Source organism: Fukomys damarensis, unplaced genomic scaffold (assembly GCF_012274545.1).
Source record: "Fukomys damarensis isolate Sample0158 unplaced genomic scaffold, DMR_v1.0_HiC HiC_scaffold_4, whole genome shotgun sequence".
Lineage (NCBI taxonomy): Eukaryota > Metazoa > Chordata > Mammalia > Rodentia > Bathyergidae > Fukomys > Fukomys damarensis.
The window spans coordinates 45,247,965-45,265,234 of record NW_022900916.1 but is presented as its reverse complement, the minus strand read 5'-3'; the positions used below and the strand labels follow the sequence as shown (position 1 = coordinate 45,265,234).

The 17,270-nt window shown below is 37.4% G+C and overlaps 1 protein-coding gene across 2 annotated transcripts in view; it reads left to right on the top strand.

Moving 5' to 3' along the window:
- The first annotated feature begins 6 nt into the window (after nt 1-6).
- The window catches only part of Cped1 (cadherin like and PC-esterase domain containing 1), a 294,620-nt gene continuing 277,356 nt past the window's right edge, over nt 7-17,270 (top strand). The window contains exons 1-2 of one of the 2 annotated variants that reach the window (XM_010635339.3): nt 7-196; nt 695-1,174. In XM_010635339.3, the coding sequence (XP_010633641.1) occupies nt 926-1,174 (249 nt within the window). In that variant the 5' untranslated portion in view covers nt 7-196; nt 695-925. Of the gene's footprint in view, nt 197-694; nt 1,175-11,691; nt 11,784-17,270 lie in introns of those variants that run through there. The other variant, XM_010635340.3, reaches the window with a different exon arrangement.

The window sequence follows — 17,270 nt, the reverse complement described above, 5'->3', positions numbered from 1 at the left end:
CGGGGCTGCGATGCCCGAGGTCCCCAGGCTCCCGAGCGAGTGTGTAGCAGCCGCGCGCGTGTGGGGCAGCGTGTCAGCGCGCGTGTTGGAGATGAATTGGAGTCACACGACTGGGTGTTTCCTTCCGAGTGGTTTTGATCAGCAAACCATTAAGGGATCATGGAAACTTTTTTCTGGCTTAAACGACGAAAACTGAGTAAGTACACAGAACTTTGAACTTGAAACGGAATGAAATCAGTACAAGCAAAACCCGACAGTAACCATGTCCACTGAAAACGCTTATTCCCTTTTTATGGTGAAAGCCGTGAATGCTTACAGCAAAGTGGCTATTTAAAACTGAATGAAGGGAAGCAGTTAAGAAACATAAAAGGGCTGAAAACAGGACTGCTTTAAAAACCGGAGGAAAAAAAAGAGGAACTGCTAGCGCAACCTGGCCTGAATCCAGCTGTGCAACAGGCATTTTTAATTTTAACCTATTGCGTTCTCCAGGGCAGTTTTCAGACTCCAGATTTACTTTGGTGTTGTTTTTTCTTTTCCCAGTAAAGTTGAGACAGAGCTGAACTCCTTTACTGTGAGCTTGGATGTTGTGAAAATAAGGCATTTCCGGAAGCAACAGTTTGTCAGTCTGGGATGCACTCAGATGATTAGTTACAATTATTATTGTTTTGATGTCTTTTTTTTTTTTAAATCCCAGCTCAGCTACTTTTTACTGTCATCTATGGGAATGCTCTCATTAATCACCTCTGACTTTTGGAACCTGTGATCCGTTGGCATGACCTTTTGGAAAGTTCTTAAGCGGAGATGGAGCACACTTGACTGCAATTGTGGAAAAAGAAGACAGATTTGTCTTTTTCATACGGACAAAAAATAGCTGCTATGACTTTTCCAGTAACGTGGACAGGGGCCAAGTGAAGCTGAACTGGTCATGCTCTGTCGCCCAGTTTTCCTTTGTCGTCGGAGATTGTGCACCCGGCCCTTCTTGGTGGGCTTGGTGGTGGCAATCTGTCTCTTCTACCAGACCCTGACCATCCGAGGTAGGAGGAAGCTCACGGCCTCTGTCCCTGGGGCTGGCTCCCACTCACATACAGAAACTCAGGCAAACCGATGCAAGAACAGCTCCACGCAGAACAAATACTGCTTCCTTTTCTCTGGTAATGCACAGGAAATCAGAAAGGTAAGACTCCAAAGCTTTACTGAGACAATTTCTGCAAAGACAGCAAATCTGCCTTGAGTTTCCTCTCTGTAAACTAAAATTAACTTCCATGAGGTCTGAAAGGGCTCCAGAGGATAAACAGCCCAGAGAGTGACCTGATGACTGGGAAACATGTTACATAAGCTTCAGCTTCTTCTATCTGCTTCCAGATATGTCTAGTCACTATTTTATTTTTTATAACTTCACTTCCTTTCACTGGAATGACATAGATAATTTGGAAATGGGTGATTCCTTCTAAAATATTAAGAATTGAAGAGACCCAAGGCTTTAAAGATGAGAAAAATAAATCAAAGCTTCAAAAATTTGATAAACAATGTGTGTTTTTCCTTAAGGTAGTCGGTATGAGTGCCCAGATCATTCCAGACTGAAAAATAGCTGAAATTCCATTTTATAATAGGATAACTACATTCTTAATTGGTGGATGCATTTCTAAAGCAATACATTTATTTCTGAAACATTTAAAAGGGTGATTTGTCTTTCATCATTCATAAAGTTAGGGAAATTGAGATTATTCTATACTTACACTATTCAGGAGAACTTCACTAGTCTTGTCAAGATTAGGAAAAACACAAGGAAACATAAAATTTCTATTTTAATATGTACTTTGTTCATATCGTTCAGTAAAATGCTAACCTTTGTAACAGTCCAGTATAAAAAAAAGAAAAAAACTGTATAAAAAATGGTGGCAGAGTTGCTAAATCCTATGTTATCATAGCAAGATAATTTAGGAAGCTGTAAGTAATATCATATCTCTAACATAGATTTAGGTCCATCTTCTGATCATGTTGTTTGTAACAGAATTCCCTTGTGGATACCAGCACTACTGCTGTCATCACCAACTCCTCCAGTGCCACCACTATTTTGTTTTTAAAACTGTTGTTCATTTTATTTCAGACTCATAATAGTCACTATAGAAATAGCACTTGTAGATATGATCATCATCAATTTCCAGATAGGATATGTGACACAGTTTGTTTAGATAATCCACATGGCTAGCTTTAGGAAGTGGTACGTCCCAAAGGAACAGAAAAATCCTCTGTGGTTCCTACCACAAGGATGTTCCTCTAAATAAAACCAAATCCAGTGCTCTCAAAATAATTTGTGAAACAAGTACTAAAATATATTATTGCAATACAAAATTAGATTAGATTAAAATGGAGAAAATTTGAAGACCTTTGAGTGTCATTGGTTAGCAATAATGTCAAGGAATATGTTGACCAAGAAATATAGCAAAGAATAGCAGACAATATAAGTGGAAAAACCTTTAGAAGTAACTTTGACTGAATGTGCAGATAAAGTTTTAGATGCTATGAAATAATTGAGTAATGTAAAGTTTTGGTTCATTTATCCTGACATTAACTTTTATATGCATTTTTCTTTTCTTGAACACATTCCATTTATGATTTATCAAAGTCACTTTTGTTAGTTTCTAACAGAGATAACTATAATTTGTTTAAAAACAGTTGAGGTAGTTAATATATTAAAGTCCCTAAAATATTTTCTATGAATATTATGTAAAGGGGTTTTACTCATTAACTTAATCTTTTTTTACCCTATTAATGACTTTCAATGATGCCTGCTTTATTTGTAATTTAAGCGTGTTAGCTGCTATTTGCACACTGTCACAGAAAATTCCATTTCAACTTTGGTTCTCCTGTACTTATAAACAATCTGAAACTTTACATTCACTCTAGAATTTTCTTCACCAAAAAATGCCAAACACATGGTGATTTTGGTTTCCAAATGATTCACAGTCTTAAATATTTCTACCATAAGCAAGATCCTAAATTCAAAATTATAGTTCAGAAGGCTAGTAGATATGAATTCTGGGCAATGTGTCTCCACTTTCAACCTGCATCAGCCACTAGGGTAGAGCTAGTTTTTGTTCAAGAGAAGAAGGAAAGTAGAAAGAAGTATGATGCAGACTTTAGTTAAAAATAGATCCAAATAAAATTTGCTTGTTATATATGTTCCAAAAAAGAATCAGTTTCACCAAAGATGAATGTAACTAACTGTACTGTATATCTAAAATGTACCAATAAACTCAATGAGTAAAAAGAAAAAGAATCAGTTTCAAATGATTATTCTTTCAGATATCTAACATGAAGTAAGAAATCAACGTATAGATGACATATGGTGATAGGTATTTAGATTATTCTCAAAAATAACTACTTATGAAGTTCATTTAAAAAAAACCATGAGATATTATATAGATGTTCCCAAAGACCAAGAATTAGCCTTTAGGTATATTATAGATATCATGGTATTGTTTCTGACTTTAAATTTTTAATTTTCTTATTACTTTTATTGGCAAGCCAAAATATTTGTATTATTAGATGTTTCCCTTAGTTGACTTTATTTGTCTTTAAGTGCTTTGAAACATTATTTAAAACAGTTGATTTTTACCTATACTTTTATACATTCAAGAATATATTTGGACCAGCCTCTCTGAAGTAAGTGTTAGGATGGGGCGGGGCAGCAATGAACAAGGAGAGAAGGTATTGGGAAAAGGATTCCTGCCTCACAAAAGTCCTACTGCATGTAAAATAGTATTTAAAATTATTGCCACCACTTTCAACCAAAATTCAAAATACGTAATTGTCCCCAGAACACTTTTTGATTTAGAGTTATTCCTGAAGGATCTTTTTCATATCTAATTAATACCAATATTGTTTTTTTGCTATGTAATTAAATTTTTGGTTTTGTCACAAGAGCTGAAAAAAAAAGAATATATTTGGATGCATATAATGTCTATAAACTCCAGAAATTTTATGCAAAATACTATATTTATGTACATATGCAGATTTCTAGGAATATCGATTTTGATAATATATTCAGAACTAAAAACATGCTAAATACCACTACGCATGTTTACCAACCAGTATGTTTAAATGTTTAGTCAGTTGCCTTTCATGATATGTAAATTGGGTCTGGCTTTATAAACCTAAAATGAAAAGAAAAAGACTCCAATTGAGTATATTTAAAAAAGGATTTCAGTGAATGTAGTGATAAACATTCAGAAGTTAGAATATACTCAGTGTATTTTCTAAGTCACAGTTTTAATTCATTGTGGAATGAGTATTTCCCAGTCCTTCTGGTTGGAGTTGCTTCTAAGAAAAGGCCCTTTTCACTTTACTAGTCCAAGAACAGAGGGTTCTGTACTAGCAAATATTTGAAGGTGAAACTGCCCGCTACCCCTTTTCTGTTGGGATCTGATTCAATGTCTAAAATTATTTTCAGTATAAATTGAGACCATGGTGTAGTACCTGCCAACTTTCCATAGTAAGAAAATATTCTCTTTCTTTCTGGCCAAATTTAAATTCATTTTTCCGTTTGGGCATTCCAAAGCTCCTTGCTAAGCAGATGTGCTGCTGTCATTTCTTCTGGATTTCTGTTAACATGGGATATTGGAATATTGTCTGATAATCTGTTATCCTAAAATTCTTTCATTTAATACATAAGTGTTGTACTTTCTTAATTGAAGTAGGTCACTCAGTAGATTTATCTATTTTCATGGAATCTAACACCTTAACATTACAAAACACAGGAAGCACATCAATTATTAACAGATATAATGGAAGAAAATCTCCTTAGTATATGCTCCTGTAATGGAGAGGTTGCTATTTGGGGAAAACATTTATGCTCACTAGAGCCATGTGTTTCTGATTATCTCCTGTTGAGGCTTCAAAATGAGAAGTACTATTTCTTCTATCGCTTGACTATTTGTTTTCCATTGCTTATTACTCTCCCTTCTGTTTCAGTGACTATTCTATAGGACTCCTATTTCCCCCAGGAGCTAACCAGGCCTGAAGCAAATGAGTAAATGTACTCATTTAAACTATTGTAATTCATTTTGTTCAAATTTCTAATAGGTAATGATGTACTTGACATCTGAAAATTTCTTAAAAATTACAAGTGATGATCAAGATATATGATGAATATTTAAATTTTAAAAAGATTTACTATAGTAAAAGATACATTGTCATTATTTCCACTCAAAATATTCCTTCTCACTTTGAACAGATTTATCCTACCGTATGCCGCTTTCCGGAGCAGTACTAGAAGTCCTTTTTGCCTAAGTGTCTTTAATTGTGCTCTTGTAGCTGCCTCAATGTCCTGAAGTGATTCAAAACATTTATCTTGCATGATCGTTTGATTGTGGGGAAGAGCCAAAACTCTCAGATGCTAGATCTAGTGAACAAGGAGGATGAGGACACAGAGTAGTTTTTTAAAGCCCGCCTTTCTATTGGATGGCACTTGGCCTTAGCACTCACCGTATTCTTAATCACTCCTGGTGATCAGAAGAGGACTTCCAGAACTGCTCTAAAAAGTGGCAAGAATGGGATAAGTGTGTTCAAAGTGAGGGGGAGTATTTTGAAGCGCTTCAGTGGCAATGTGTCTTTTAGTGTAATATTGAATTTTAAAATTAAATATTTTATTTTTTATCAGATCTTGGACTTTTTAGAAACAAAACCTTAGGCAAACTCTTACCTACAATACTTTATTTGAAAATACAACCCCACAGATCCCACACAAGAGTGGGGAGGAAAATGAAGAAGGTGGGACAGCAAATACCAGGAGTACTTTCATTACTGGGAGATAAATGCCTTCCCCTACCACATCTCAGAACAGGCATTGGAAGGAAGGGGCAGAAAAAACTAGCGATATTATTTTCTGATTTTTTTTCTTCTCCTGCCTTTTATTGGTTGGAGCCTGTCTTGAGCTGCTCAAGTAGTAAGTCATCTGGATTCTCGGAGCAGACACTTCGGAAGCCAGGGCCTTTGAAGTTGTTTTGCAAAGCCAAGGTGGAGTTGTCTCTCACTTTTAATCAGTACTGTGGTAGGAGCTACAGGTCTGTGGTGCAGAGGTGGTAAAAGCGGGGCCTGGAGCTCTGTGACCTTGGTGGGGTGAGTAACGACCCCCAGGAGGTAGATGAGGCGGAGTGATCTATAATAAGGTCCAAACGTGTGCTCACTCTTGGGAAAGGGCTTCAGTCTCTTTAAGTAAAAAAACAAAACAAAAAAACACAGAAAACTGTAATTATCTGAGAACTTTCCTCTTTAACTGAAAACAAAAACCAAAAAAGCCCAAACTCACTCTCCTTTTGACTCTTCTCACTCATTCTTTCAATTTTTCATTCACTTTGTACATATTTGCTGAGAAATTTGTATCAGGCTCTTTATTAGATATTAGTGATACAGAAATTAGCACCACCACTGTGACAGACAAATAAGGTAGTAGGAAGCAGACAAATGTAAGGCTACTTTTTGAAATAAGTAGAAGGCTCAGAGCAGGAGCTAGAGAAAAGAACAAAAAAATAGTGTCCCAAGAGTTATCTTTATATACAAAGAAGAAAGTAAGTAGCTCAATACATTTAAACAATTCAAATTATTATAATATACACATGATAAGAAGTTTGGTTTCTGATGGGAATGAAGAATCCCTGAAGAAAGCTAATCAATGATCGGCATGGCTAAATTTATGTTTCAGAGAGAATATTCCAGAACGCACATTGCAGAATGGAGTGGAGCAGAGTAGAATTGAAGGTAGAACTTTGAGGAGGCTATTTCAAGGTGTCTTTTCTTTGCAAAATCTAGTTTTTCTCATGTATTTTAACATACTCCCTTGCCAACCTTTTCTAAGGCTGACTCCACAGTTGCTCTACTAACTTATAATAGTGCCAATTTTAAAGCTCTCCAATTGGATAAGTCCTTGCTTATCACCAGTTTCAAACCTCTCCACTGGGCCATCCCTTCTTCTAGGGAACATGCTCGAACAGAACACAGTAAGCTTTCCTGGTACATTGCAATCTACCTAGTGTGCTCCCTGCCTCTAGTTCACTTCACAGTTAACAGGTTCTCTTTGTGTGCACTTCCAAGCCACCCTTACCTGTTCTTTGCATTTGGTCATTTGCATTTAGTGAAATTTCATTTTTAGTGATCCGCTGGCTACTTCTTACACTATCTACACTGTCTTGGAAGCATCTTACTCTATCAGGCAAGGAGTCTTGAGCTTCCCTTTGTGAATGCCATTACACAGTGAGCTTATTTTCTGACCTCTCTGAACTCCTGGTCTCCTTTCAAGGTTAATTTCTGCCCTCTGATGGTAATGGTAAACATTCCTAAATTTTGCTCCTTGACTCTTTGTCTTTTTTGTATTTTTCTTTGACAAATTTATCAACTTTGCCAAATGTTAATTTTAACTACTGGTCAGGTCACTCATTACCTGTCTCTCCAATTTCCATATTTTCTAGAATGGTACGACAAATTATATAAATTTAAATGATTTTTCCTCAAAAATTCTACTTTCAAATCCATGATGCCTCTTGATCTGATTTCCATGAATAGGACATTTCTGTTCCATCCTTCTGGATACATAAGTTTTAAACCTTAAGAGTTATGTTTGATATTTCTTGCTTTTTACCCATTTCTTGCCCTGCACCAGATACATCTAGTCTGATTCCCTAACAAATCTATAGCCTGCCACTGAACCGCATGACTGGCTCCAGATTAGAAAAGGTCCTAACATTCTTCAGGTTCCTGTCTTTTTAAAAAATTCTTTTAAAAGATTTTAATAGTGGTAAAAGCCCCCACATATAAAATTTATCCTCTTGATCATTAAGTGTACAGTCCAGTAGTATTAACCATATTTACATTGTTGTGTAAAGGCCAGAACCATCTTGCCCCATGTGAAACTGCGTTTCAGAGCCATTTGTTTCAGCCTAGATAGTCTGTTACCTTTCAGTCTTCCTTCATCTCTTTGTGTTCTTAATCTTACTTAGATTTCCTCTTTGTGGTTTATGTAACACTTTTAGACACGGTATTCCATTTTTAGCTCTAGCTTCTGGTTTTTCTCTGAAAACATGAGGCATATTTAGCCCTTGATTATTCTGGATATGTTTAGTAAATTCCACCTTGGCACAACCTTTACGGATGGTGTAAAGGAGAATTGTTCCCAGTCCCCTAAATGGATCCAGATTCTAGTTAATCATATTCCAAAATCTTAGAGACTACCTTAAAAAAATCTCCGTGTGGACCATGATTCATAATTTAGTTGATTTCAATAGTGTAACAAGTTACTCCTTCATCTGCCTGTGCCTTCGGCACTACCTATGCACTACTCCCATAATTTCTTGGTGGGAAAACCTGCCGCAGCTGTAATGTTGAGCCTACTCAGTTGGGTAGACTCTCCTCCTCCTATGCATGTCACAGCTCTCCTCACTCTGCTGAGCATGTTGCAACATGCTTTCTACTCTGGTCTCCCAATTTGCCTTGGTGTCACAACCCATAAGCCAGCCCCAAACCCTGCTCTCCAAACTCCAGTTTCTCTATCTCTTGTTGGAGTTGCCTCCAAGGGGTCGTCCCTAATCAGTACCTTCAGAAAGCTTCATGATCATTCTCAACGCATTCTGAAACTTGTGATTTTCATTTTTTTTCTTTGTGGTAGATGTTATCTCTGAAATAGATGTATGCTTTCATAAATCCTAATAACACTTACTTTTCATTATAGTTTTTTAAATATGAAGGAATGTTTGAATATTAAAACAGGAAATATGTTAGAGATTATTATGTTTGAAATATTTCTTTTATAAGTGTGGAAAAAGAAGTTCACAGAAGGAAAGTACCTCAAAATAAGACATCAAGTTGATAGTGAGGACAGGATGGATAAGACCTGTGTCCTTTGAGTCTCTGTTCTAGCCTCACGTACTATATTGATTTGTTAGTGTTATGGTTGGATTGTGCCCTCCTCCCCAAAGGAAAGGTATATTGAAGACTTCACCCCTACTAATGCTTCCAAATGTGAACTTATTTAGAAATATGATTGTTGCCTGTATACTTTGTTAAAATGAGATCACGCTGGAGTATGATGAGTCCCTAATCCAATATGAATAGGAATCTTTATATGACGATAGAAAGAGAGAAGATCATAAAGTGACGAAGGAAGAGATAAAGGACGATGTAGCTGCATACCAGAGAATAATGAAGTTTGCCACAAGATACCAGAAACTAGGACAAGACAAGGAAGGGTTCAAGTACAGGCGTCAGAGGTAGCATGGCATTACTGACACCTTGATTTCGGGTGTCCAGCCTCCAAAACTGTGCGATGATAAATTTTTGTTGTCTTAAGCTACCTTGTCTTTGGTAATTTCCTATGGCAGTCATAGGAAATTAATAACATTGAGGAGTCAGACTAGTTAAGTATGTAAGAGCTCTTGAGCCAAATTAATACCATTTGTTAACTTGCTACTTTGGGCACATTGCTCTCCTTTAAGATTTAGTTTCCTGACCTGAAAATGAATATATTATTATCTAGTCCCAGGGCTAAGACAAGGCTTAAATGAGATAAATCATGTGAAACACTTAAAATGTCTGGGAAATAGAAAGTACTCAATTAACTATCAGAATAATTATTATTTAATTTCCTAGAGGACTTATTCATCTCTGTGGTCCCTCACATTTGGCCTTCTCAAAGTAGGTGAGCAATAAGTAGTTGCTCCAATGAACATAAGCCCTTGGGTAAGGAAAGACTGAGATGAAAGCCTTTTGGTTTTTTCTTCCTCTCCTCCAGCCTCTAAACTGTTGCTTTTTCACAGTAAGATGAACTTTGAGAATCAAGACAAAGCTTAGGGAGGTTGACATGTCATTCAAAGTTAGAGCTGCTTATCTGTAGTCAAAGTTACAAATATTTTTTTTCTTTTTTCGTCTGAGATTCTGAGATTAACAGCATGTTAGAGCTGAGACTGTGGCAGGTTGAGTTGTGTGGAAAGTGGAGAAAAGAGGATACAATTTTGGACCCTGAATAAATAGCAGATGTATCTGTTTATTGTCTGTCTTTCTACCAGAATATAAGTTCATTAAGGCCAAAGACTTCATTTAATTTGTTTACTGCTATATCTCCACTGCTAAAATGATAACTGACACATAGAGAGCACAGTACAAATATCTAGTAAATGGGTGAGCCAATGAGTGAGTGATGAACTTCAGGGTTAGAGAAAGTTGATCTGACGTCCTTGGTCAGAGCAGGAGCCAGATAAAAAGAGCATTCCTTATCCTTCTATTGTTCTCTTTGCTGAACGCTAAGTTTCTTCTTCCTGCACCAGTGTGCCTTGAGCTCCTTTCTATAGCATTTGTTGGGCTTCTGGCTAATAGAAGCTGTCAGGCCTTTTGCTCTACCACATTTGTTTCATCAACTATCACCAGTCTCTCTGGTTATCACCAGCTTTGGTCTCATTGGGAGCCTTAATCTATTAACATTCTCAAGTGTCTTATCATACATTTTTTAAAGAACACCCTTTCCCACTAGTTTGACTCTCTAATTACTTCCCATCTTTCTTGTCTTGTCTCCTTCTTCTAACCTTTCCCTCTATTTCTATTTTTAACAGATTGAGTCTACTAAAAATTAAACTTCTTACGCATTTTTATATTTTGATTAGATTGGAAGATGTGGATTTTGAAATAATGCTGGTGGACTTGTCTAATTCATAATAGCTAAAATCTTGGAAGTGGCTTATATGTCCATCAACAGATGAATAGTTAAAGAAAATGTGGTATTTACACAAAATAGAGTATTAGACTACCATAAAGAAGGATGAACTTGAGCTGTTTGTAGGAAAATGGATGCACCCTGAGACCATAATATTAAGTGAACTAAATCAGACACTTAAATATTGCATGGCTTCTCTTCTATGAGAAACCCAAAGTATAAGTAAAAGCAAAGTAAACGATAGATAATAGGAAGTAGGAGATGGATTTTGTTCAGAAGGGAAGGTGATCAGGAGGTGGGGGAGAGGGGAGAAAGAAAGAAAAGGGATGAAAAAAGCAATTAAGATGTGTGTTGTTTGTATACGAACCTCTCCATGAGGAATATAAGCCTTATGTAGTACACACTTACTAAGGAAGAAGTCAATCTGGAAAAAATAAATGCAGTGGTCTCTATGTAAGGCACTTTCCGGAGATAGCAGCATGCCACAAGGTGTACAGCTTTTGTGTGGAATTAGTTGAACTACCTAATAAGCATTTAAAGCCTGTGGATTTTTCTGATAGTTGATTAGAGCTATGTAAAATTTTTATAATGAAATATGTATATGGTGAAAATTGCTCATTCTGAGAGAATTTTAAACATATTCAAACTTGTTTCATTATACAAAATTGTAATCGTCTTAATGAAGTTCATATTTAAATAAGTTACATGAGATTTCTTATATATCAAAGAATCAATCATTTCATAGGTGCTATTCCCACTTTTTTGTCAAGACAGTGCCAAAGCTTCTGCTTCTTTCTCCCTCTAAGCAGTTCTATTTCTTATACCAACAGAACTGGGAACTCATATGAGGAAAACCTGAAATGGGAACCGCTAGATATACTGACATTATAGAAAGTGTGCTGTATTACCAGTTTGGATTCTGTGGCCTTTTGGGGTGAAAATAATGTTTTGGTATTAGTTTTCCCTCTGACTTTCTTTGTTTTTTTTTTTCCTAGGAAGCCTTTCTCACTAAAGGGATGAGCTCATATTCTAAAATAGGATTTAGATTCTCTGACAGGCACTATACCAAAGTTGGAGATTTTGCAAGGTAAATAAATGATACTTGGTCAACTGCGTGCTTTTGGAGACTTATCCAAAAATGTAAAACAGCTTTTTTCACTTATCATATATGGGGTTTAAAAGAGAATATAATGATAAATTATTCATTAAATCTACTATGCATAAGGTTGTTGGAAGTCATTCAACTTCTAATTAAGTTTACTAACACAGATTCAAGAAGCATATTATTCAAAACAATAGACAAACAAAAATAATTATTAGGACCTGGGGATTTAGTTTAGTGGTGCTGCTGCCTGCCTGACAAGTGCAAGGTCCTGAGTTTGCTCCCTAATAAAAAAAAATTATTAGGAAAAGCAAGTGGAAATGCAGAATGGAGCTGATCTGGTGCCCTGAAACAACCATTGTTGTTGTCTCTGATCCTTAGCTAGGGACTCAGAAGAAACCTCTACCAGTTTCTTGGGGTGCAACCCAGCAGAGCCACTCAGTATGGGAGAAAGAAGCTCTGCAAATCTGGTATTTTGATGAGGATGGACCTAGTATCCCCAGCAAAGCTTCAGTCTCAGATGTGTTAAATATATTGCATGAGAAGATGAGTGTGTTGTGGAACGCATAGGTTCAAATTCTAGCTGTGTCATTACCTAGCTATCGGACCACTAATAATTCTTAACTGAATTTGTAAATCCTCAATCTTCTCATCAGGACAGTGGAAGTGTCTTAGCTGTATTTTTGAGAACTGAGTAAACTTATGTCCTTGAAAACATTAAGCATAGTGGCAGTCAGAATTGGCATCCTTTAAACACTTACATGTTTTCTGTCCTTAAGAAGCTGGATTTAAACTTTGACCTTGATTGTATGTACTTTATTGGGGTTATATTTGCTTTATAGTCCATGCTTTTATTCTCAGCCCGTCTGCCATTCCTTACATTTTGAGCAGGCAAAAGTTTAAAGCTACTTTCCCCTTAGTAATTGGTCTCTGTCACTTGTCCCCTGTGACATCTATACATACAATTAAATGCAAGAATATTCCACTAGCTTTTCAGGTTGTGTATAATACTTCTTTTCTAGCCTGCTTAAGAAAGTGTGTTTGACTCCAAATAGAGAATGCAGCACATCTTTCCTGATTTATAAAACTGTGCAGTTGTCATGCATGTAAATTATTCTCAAAATTTGACATTTCAGTTATTTTCCTAGCCAATCTCTTGTCTCCTATCTCACAGCTAAACTTGACAAATTGCATTGGTATCTGCTTCCCTAAGCATATTATGTGTATGTTTGAGAGAGAAAATGAGATAAAGTGGCTAATTTAAAATGAAAGAGATGATAGAAAAAGCCTGAAAATAGTGAGTAATCTATACAAAGAATATTACTTAAACAATATTATAGTGGTACTTTGTTCACAAACTCAATTCTTTCCGCAATTCTGGTCGCAAACCATATTGGATGAAAACTGAATGAAATGTTTCCACAAGGTCAACATTGAACCTAACTGTTGAATTGTATTCGATTCTCATCCAATTCAGTTTGTGACTAAATCACTGTGTTGATTCAGGGGCTCAGTTTCTTATTTGTTTTGACATAGGAAAAAGCACGTGTAGTTGGGGGCAGTGTACAACTTTTGGATATCACTGCCAAAGATTCATGTATCTGAGACAGATCCTAATGTGACCCTCTTCCCCTCTCCAGGTGAAAGGGACTTTACCTAAGATTGAAATGGAGAACCTCAGGCTCAGTGCTGGATTTGAATGATCATGGATAAGTGACTTCTTTGGTTTCAGTTTCCTGTGACCTAGGGAGGGAAATACTCAACACAGAGTTGCTATGGGATCAAGAGACACTAGCTGAGAGTGCTTTGAAAAGCATTGAGATTGTAAAAGGCAAGGAGGTGACATTGTCACATCTCAAAGGACAATATCATCAAAATATTCTCATTGCATTTGGGACCTCTTGGGAAAAGAATGCAAATACGAAACAGAAAATACTGCTTTTTTTCATTAAAAAGTAGAGTGTGCTATATAGTTGTCAAGATATAAAATTACATTTCAAAATGCCACTAGAAGTTCAAACTTGTGCTGTCACAGTTGAGTTTCCTCTTGATGTTTCACTGTTCCTTTAACAAGCAATAGGAAGTAGGATAGCACTCTGATAACTTTAGCCCTAAGCTTGCTTCTTCCCTAGTGGAAAATCTAGCATTCATTTAGCCAAAGTTCACAAATGCTCCAGGAAAAATGGAACAGGAAATTAACTTTTCTGTAGCAGTACAGGAACTCTGCGACCTTAAGGACACATCAATGAGAAAGATGACTTTCATATTGAACAGTAAACCTTCCTACTGGACACACCCAGAGGGCAGAAGTGAGTTTCAATGAATTTTCCCTTATTCCTCCATTTACTCGTATCTTTGAGAATGATCTTTTTATGTTTCTTTGAGTAAACAATGCAAACATTAACATCTGAAACTTCCTACTGCACAAGCTACCCTATTTATCCCAATATCTTAGAGCTACAAAAGCTATTTTAAAAACAGATAGATTTGAGGCAGAATTTTCTTTCTTTTGTTGGGGAGTAGATGAGGGTGGAGGAAAAGGAAAGAAGCTCACTGTTTCTTTCAAAAAATAATTAAAACAATCTCATGTTTGCTTTAAACAAACTTTAAGTATTAGTGGACTATTAGTGGACATTTGTATTCTTTGAAATATATAAACCTTAAAAAGCTAGAATCACTCCTATTTTAGATATGAAACAAAGGCATTTTAAAAGGAATCTCCCATTCTGTGATTTAAGTAGCAGTACACCTCATCCTCAAATGAGTCCCACATGATCCTGTGCACATGATCCTGAGCACAATTCTTAGCAGAACCTTAAACAAACTAACCAAGCATCTGTAATGACATAACTGAACTCTGTGTAGTCTAGCATTAAAACAAAGCCTTCAGATAAATTACTGACAGGTGGGTCAGGGCTGAGATCAAGTTTGTATAATTCTTGGCACACAGCATGTCAAATGAATGGATGAAAGGAATCTAGTATAATTCATGCTGAGGAGCCAATATGGAATACCTGGGGTGGTCAGCAGTCTTTGAATTCTTCTTTTGCATTTTCAATTGGATTCTTAATCTCTGATCTCCATCAGTGTTTAGCAACCTCATTAAAAACATGTTCTCAAGGCTGGGAGTGGTAGCGCATGCCTGTAATCCCAGCACTTAGGAGGCTGAGGCACGAGGATCGCTGTGAGTTCAAGACCACCAGCCTGAGCTACATAATGAGTTAACAGGTCAGTCTCAACTACATAGTGAGACCCTGTCTCAAAAAACCAAACCAAAACAAAACAAAAAAACAAACAAATATGTTCTCATCCTCTGCTTTCTTGAGAAGACTGAAGCAATCTGTCTTGTTAGCAGATATGTTTTCTGACGGACTCTTAAAGAACTAAATGGACCTCTACGAAGGGAACCTATGTAGCCAGTCACAGAAGAAAGCCAAGAGCTCCAGTACAGTACAATCAGTCCCATAATGGATGATGTAGAGAGTTTAGAAACTTAAAAATCTGATATCAGTATTACATGATGAGTGCTTATGTTCTGGTCTTATTAGATGTTGCCACTTTCTGTCAATTTTTTATTTTAGAAGTGAGAAGTTGGCTACTTAATATTTAACCATTCTAGAATAAGTGCAATTTGTAGAGCTTTGAGCCTGATCTTGAAGGGAGTGTGTGTTAGTGTGATACAGCAGCAGCATCTGTCAGTGTGCCCTGGGCTTCCAGAGAGAAGCAGGAGAAAGCCTTCTTAGGGTTTAAGCAGACTAGAAAGAGTATTACCAAGGGTTATGTCCAAAGACAGCCAAGACTGTGCATCAGTAATGATTAAGAATGTGAAAGGACTACCAGAGACCTCTGCAGCAGGTTCTGATATCCTGTTTAGTGGTATGACGCAAGGCTAAGAAAAGAAAAGAAAAGAAAAAACCCAAAAAACTAAGAGATAGAACTAAAGAGTCAAAGAAACAAGGATCCAGGACAGCCAGTGTTGCTCATCCAGCAAAGACACTGGTCAGTCCAAGCCACTGCTTTTTATTGGTAATCAATTGGGGTAAAGGTAAACTACATGCTAAAGGGTAACTTCTTGCTAAGGGGGAACTATGTGTGAGGACGTGCAATCATGCAATTACTACAGATACTAATGCAAGCAAGGCTTGCAAAGAACAAGACAAAGCAATCTCAAATTAGGAACAGAATAGGTAAAATAGGGTTGTAATTAGAACGTTGTCCTTCTAGTTAAGAAGGTTTTAATTGTGAGAGTGGAATTTAGGTGTGAGTTACTCTGATCTCAGCAAGTAGGCTTCGGCCAGGCTCACCTCTCAGAGCAAGCCAATTGAGGGGTTAACTCTTTACAGCCTTACAACTGCTTACAGCTGTCTTGGGGCATAATCAATATTGCAGTCCCCTATGAAGGACAACACTAGAGGCAGTAAAGAGTGAACCGCAGTCGGTGTTCAGAGCAAGCAAGAACACAGAATGAGTGGCAAGGCATGTGCTAAGGAAACTCAGTTTACTTCTTGTATATGGAGAGTGGGGCCTGAATATTCAACAGTTTTTCTCATTCTTAACCATTTGACATTCATGTGAGTAAGGTGAGGCAGTTTTCCTGGGTTTGTCGGGTGTATGCCTCTATCCTGTAGTCTGAACTCCAACAGAAACTGGAGCTGACCTCAGCTGCCCTGTAGATGCAGATCCACTTGCATGGACTGTGCTGGCCATCCATGCAGCTGCTGGGAGCCCTGGAGAGGTTCATGGGGAGAACCAGGGTAGACGGATGGTTACGTGGGTATGAATACCGAAGAGGGACAACAGGAGTCAGAGATCCAATCTGTTTGGGATTGGCAATATTAAACATTTGAAGTGGGCTTAGGAACTTATCTACCCCCCTCTCACAGAGGGCATGAATGTAGCGACTGAGCAGACAGGGAGCAGAGACACTGTTAATCCCCACTCAGTGCCTGAATTCGACCCTCATATCCGGCAGGTGTTTCATAGACCGGACTCCCTGCCCAGAGGAGAATGTGTGTGCGCCCATGCCAGAGATTCCAGGCTGGCTGCCATCTGCTTTCCCATGGCAGGTCATGGTGTCCTCCTGCAGAGGTGACGGGCAGAGAGGACAGCAGAGGGAGGAGGACACTGGAGTCATCATGCGGTGGTCAGGTTGGATGGTGGGAGGCTGGGCAGAAATCTCTGTAGCCGGGAGCCTGAAAAGCTGAGAAGGAGCACTGAGATAGAGAATAAAAGTGAGGAATTCTGGAATCGAATGAGTGAGTTTATGAAAAGGGCCTAAGAATAGAAAACAGTGACCGTATTTTCTAAGCCATAAACCAGGAAAGTCATGCCTGATAAAGGACTTATGAATTTATAGAACATTATAATGTTAAATTATATTTAGTGGTACAATTAATGAATTGCCTTTTTTATCTAGCCCCAAATCGAAGAAACATATTCTTTCCATATATGGCCTCAATGTCCACATTTTTT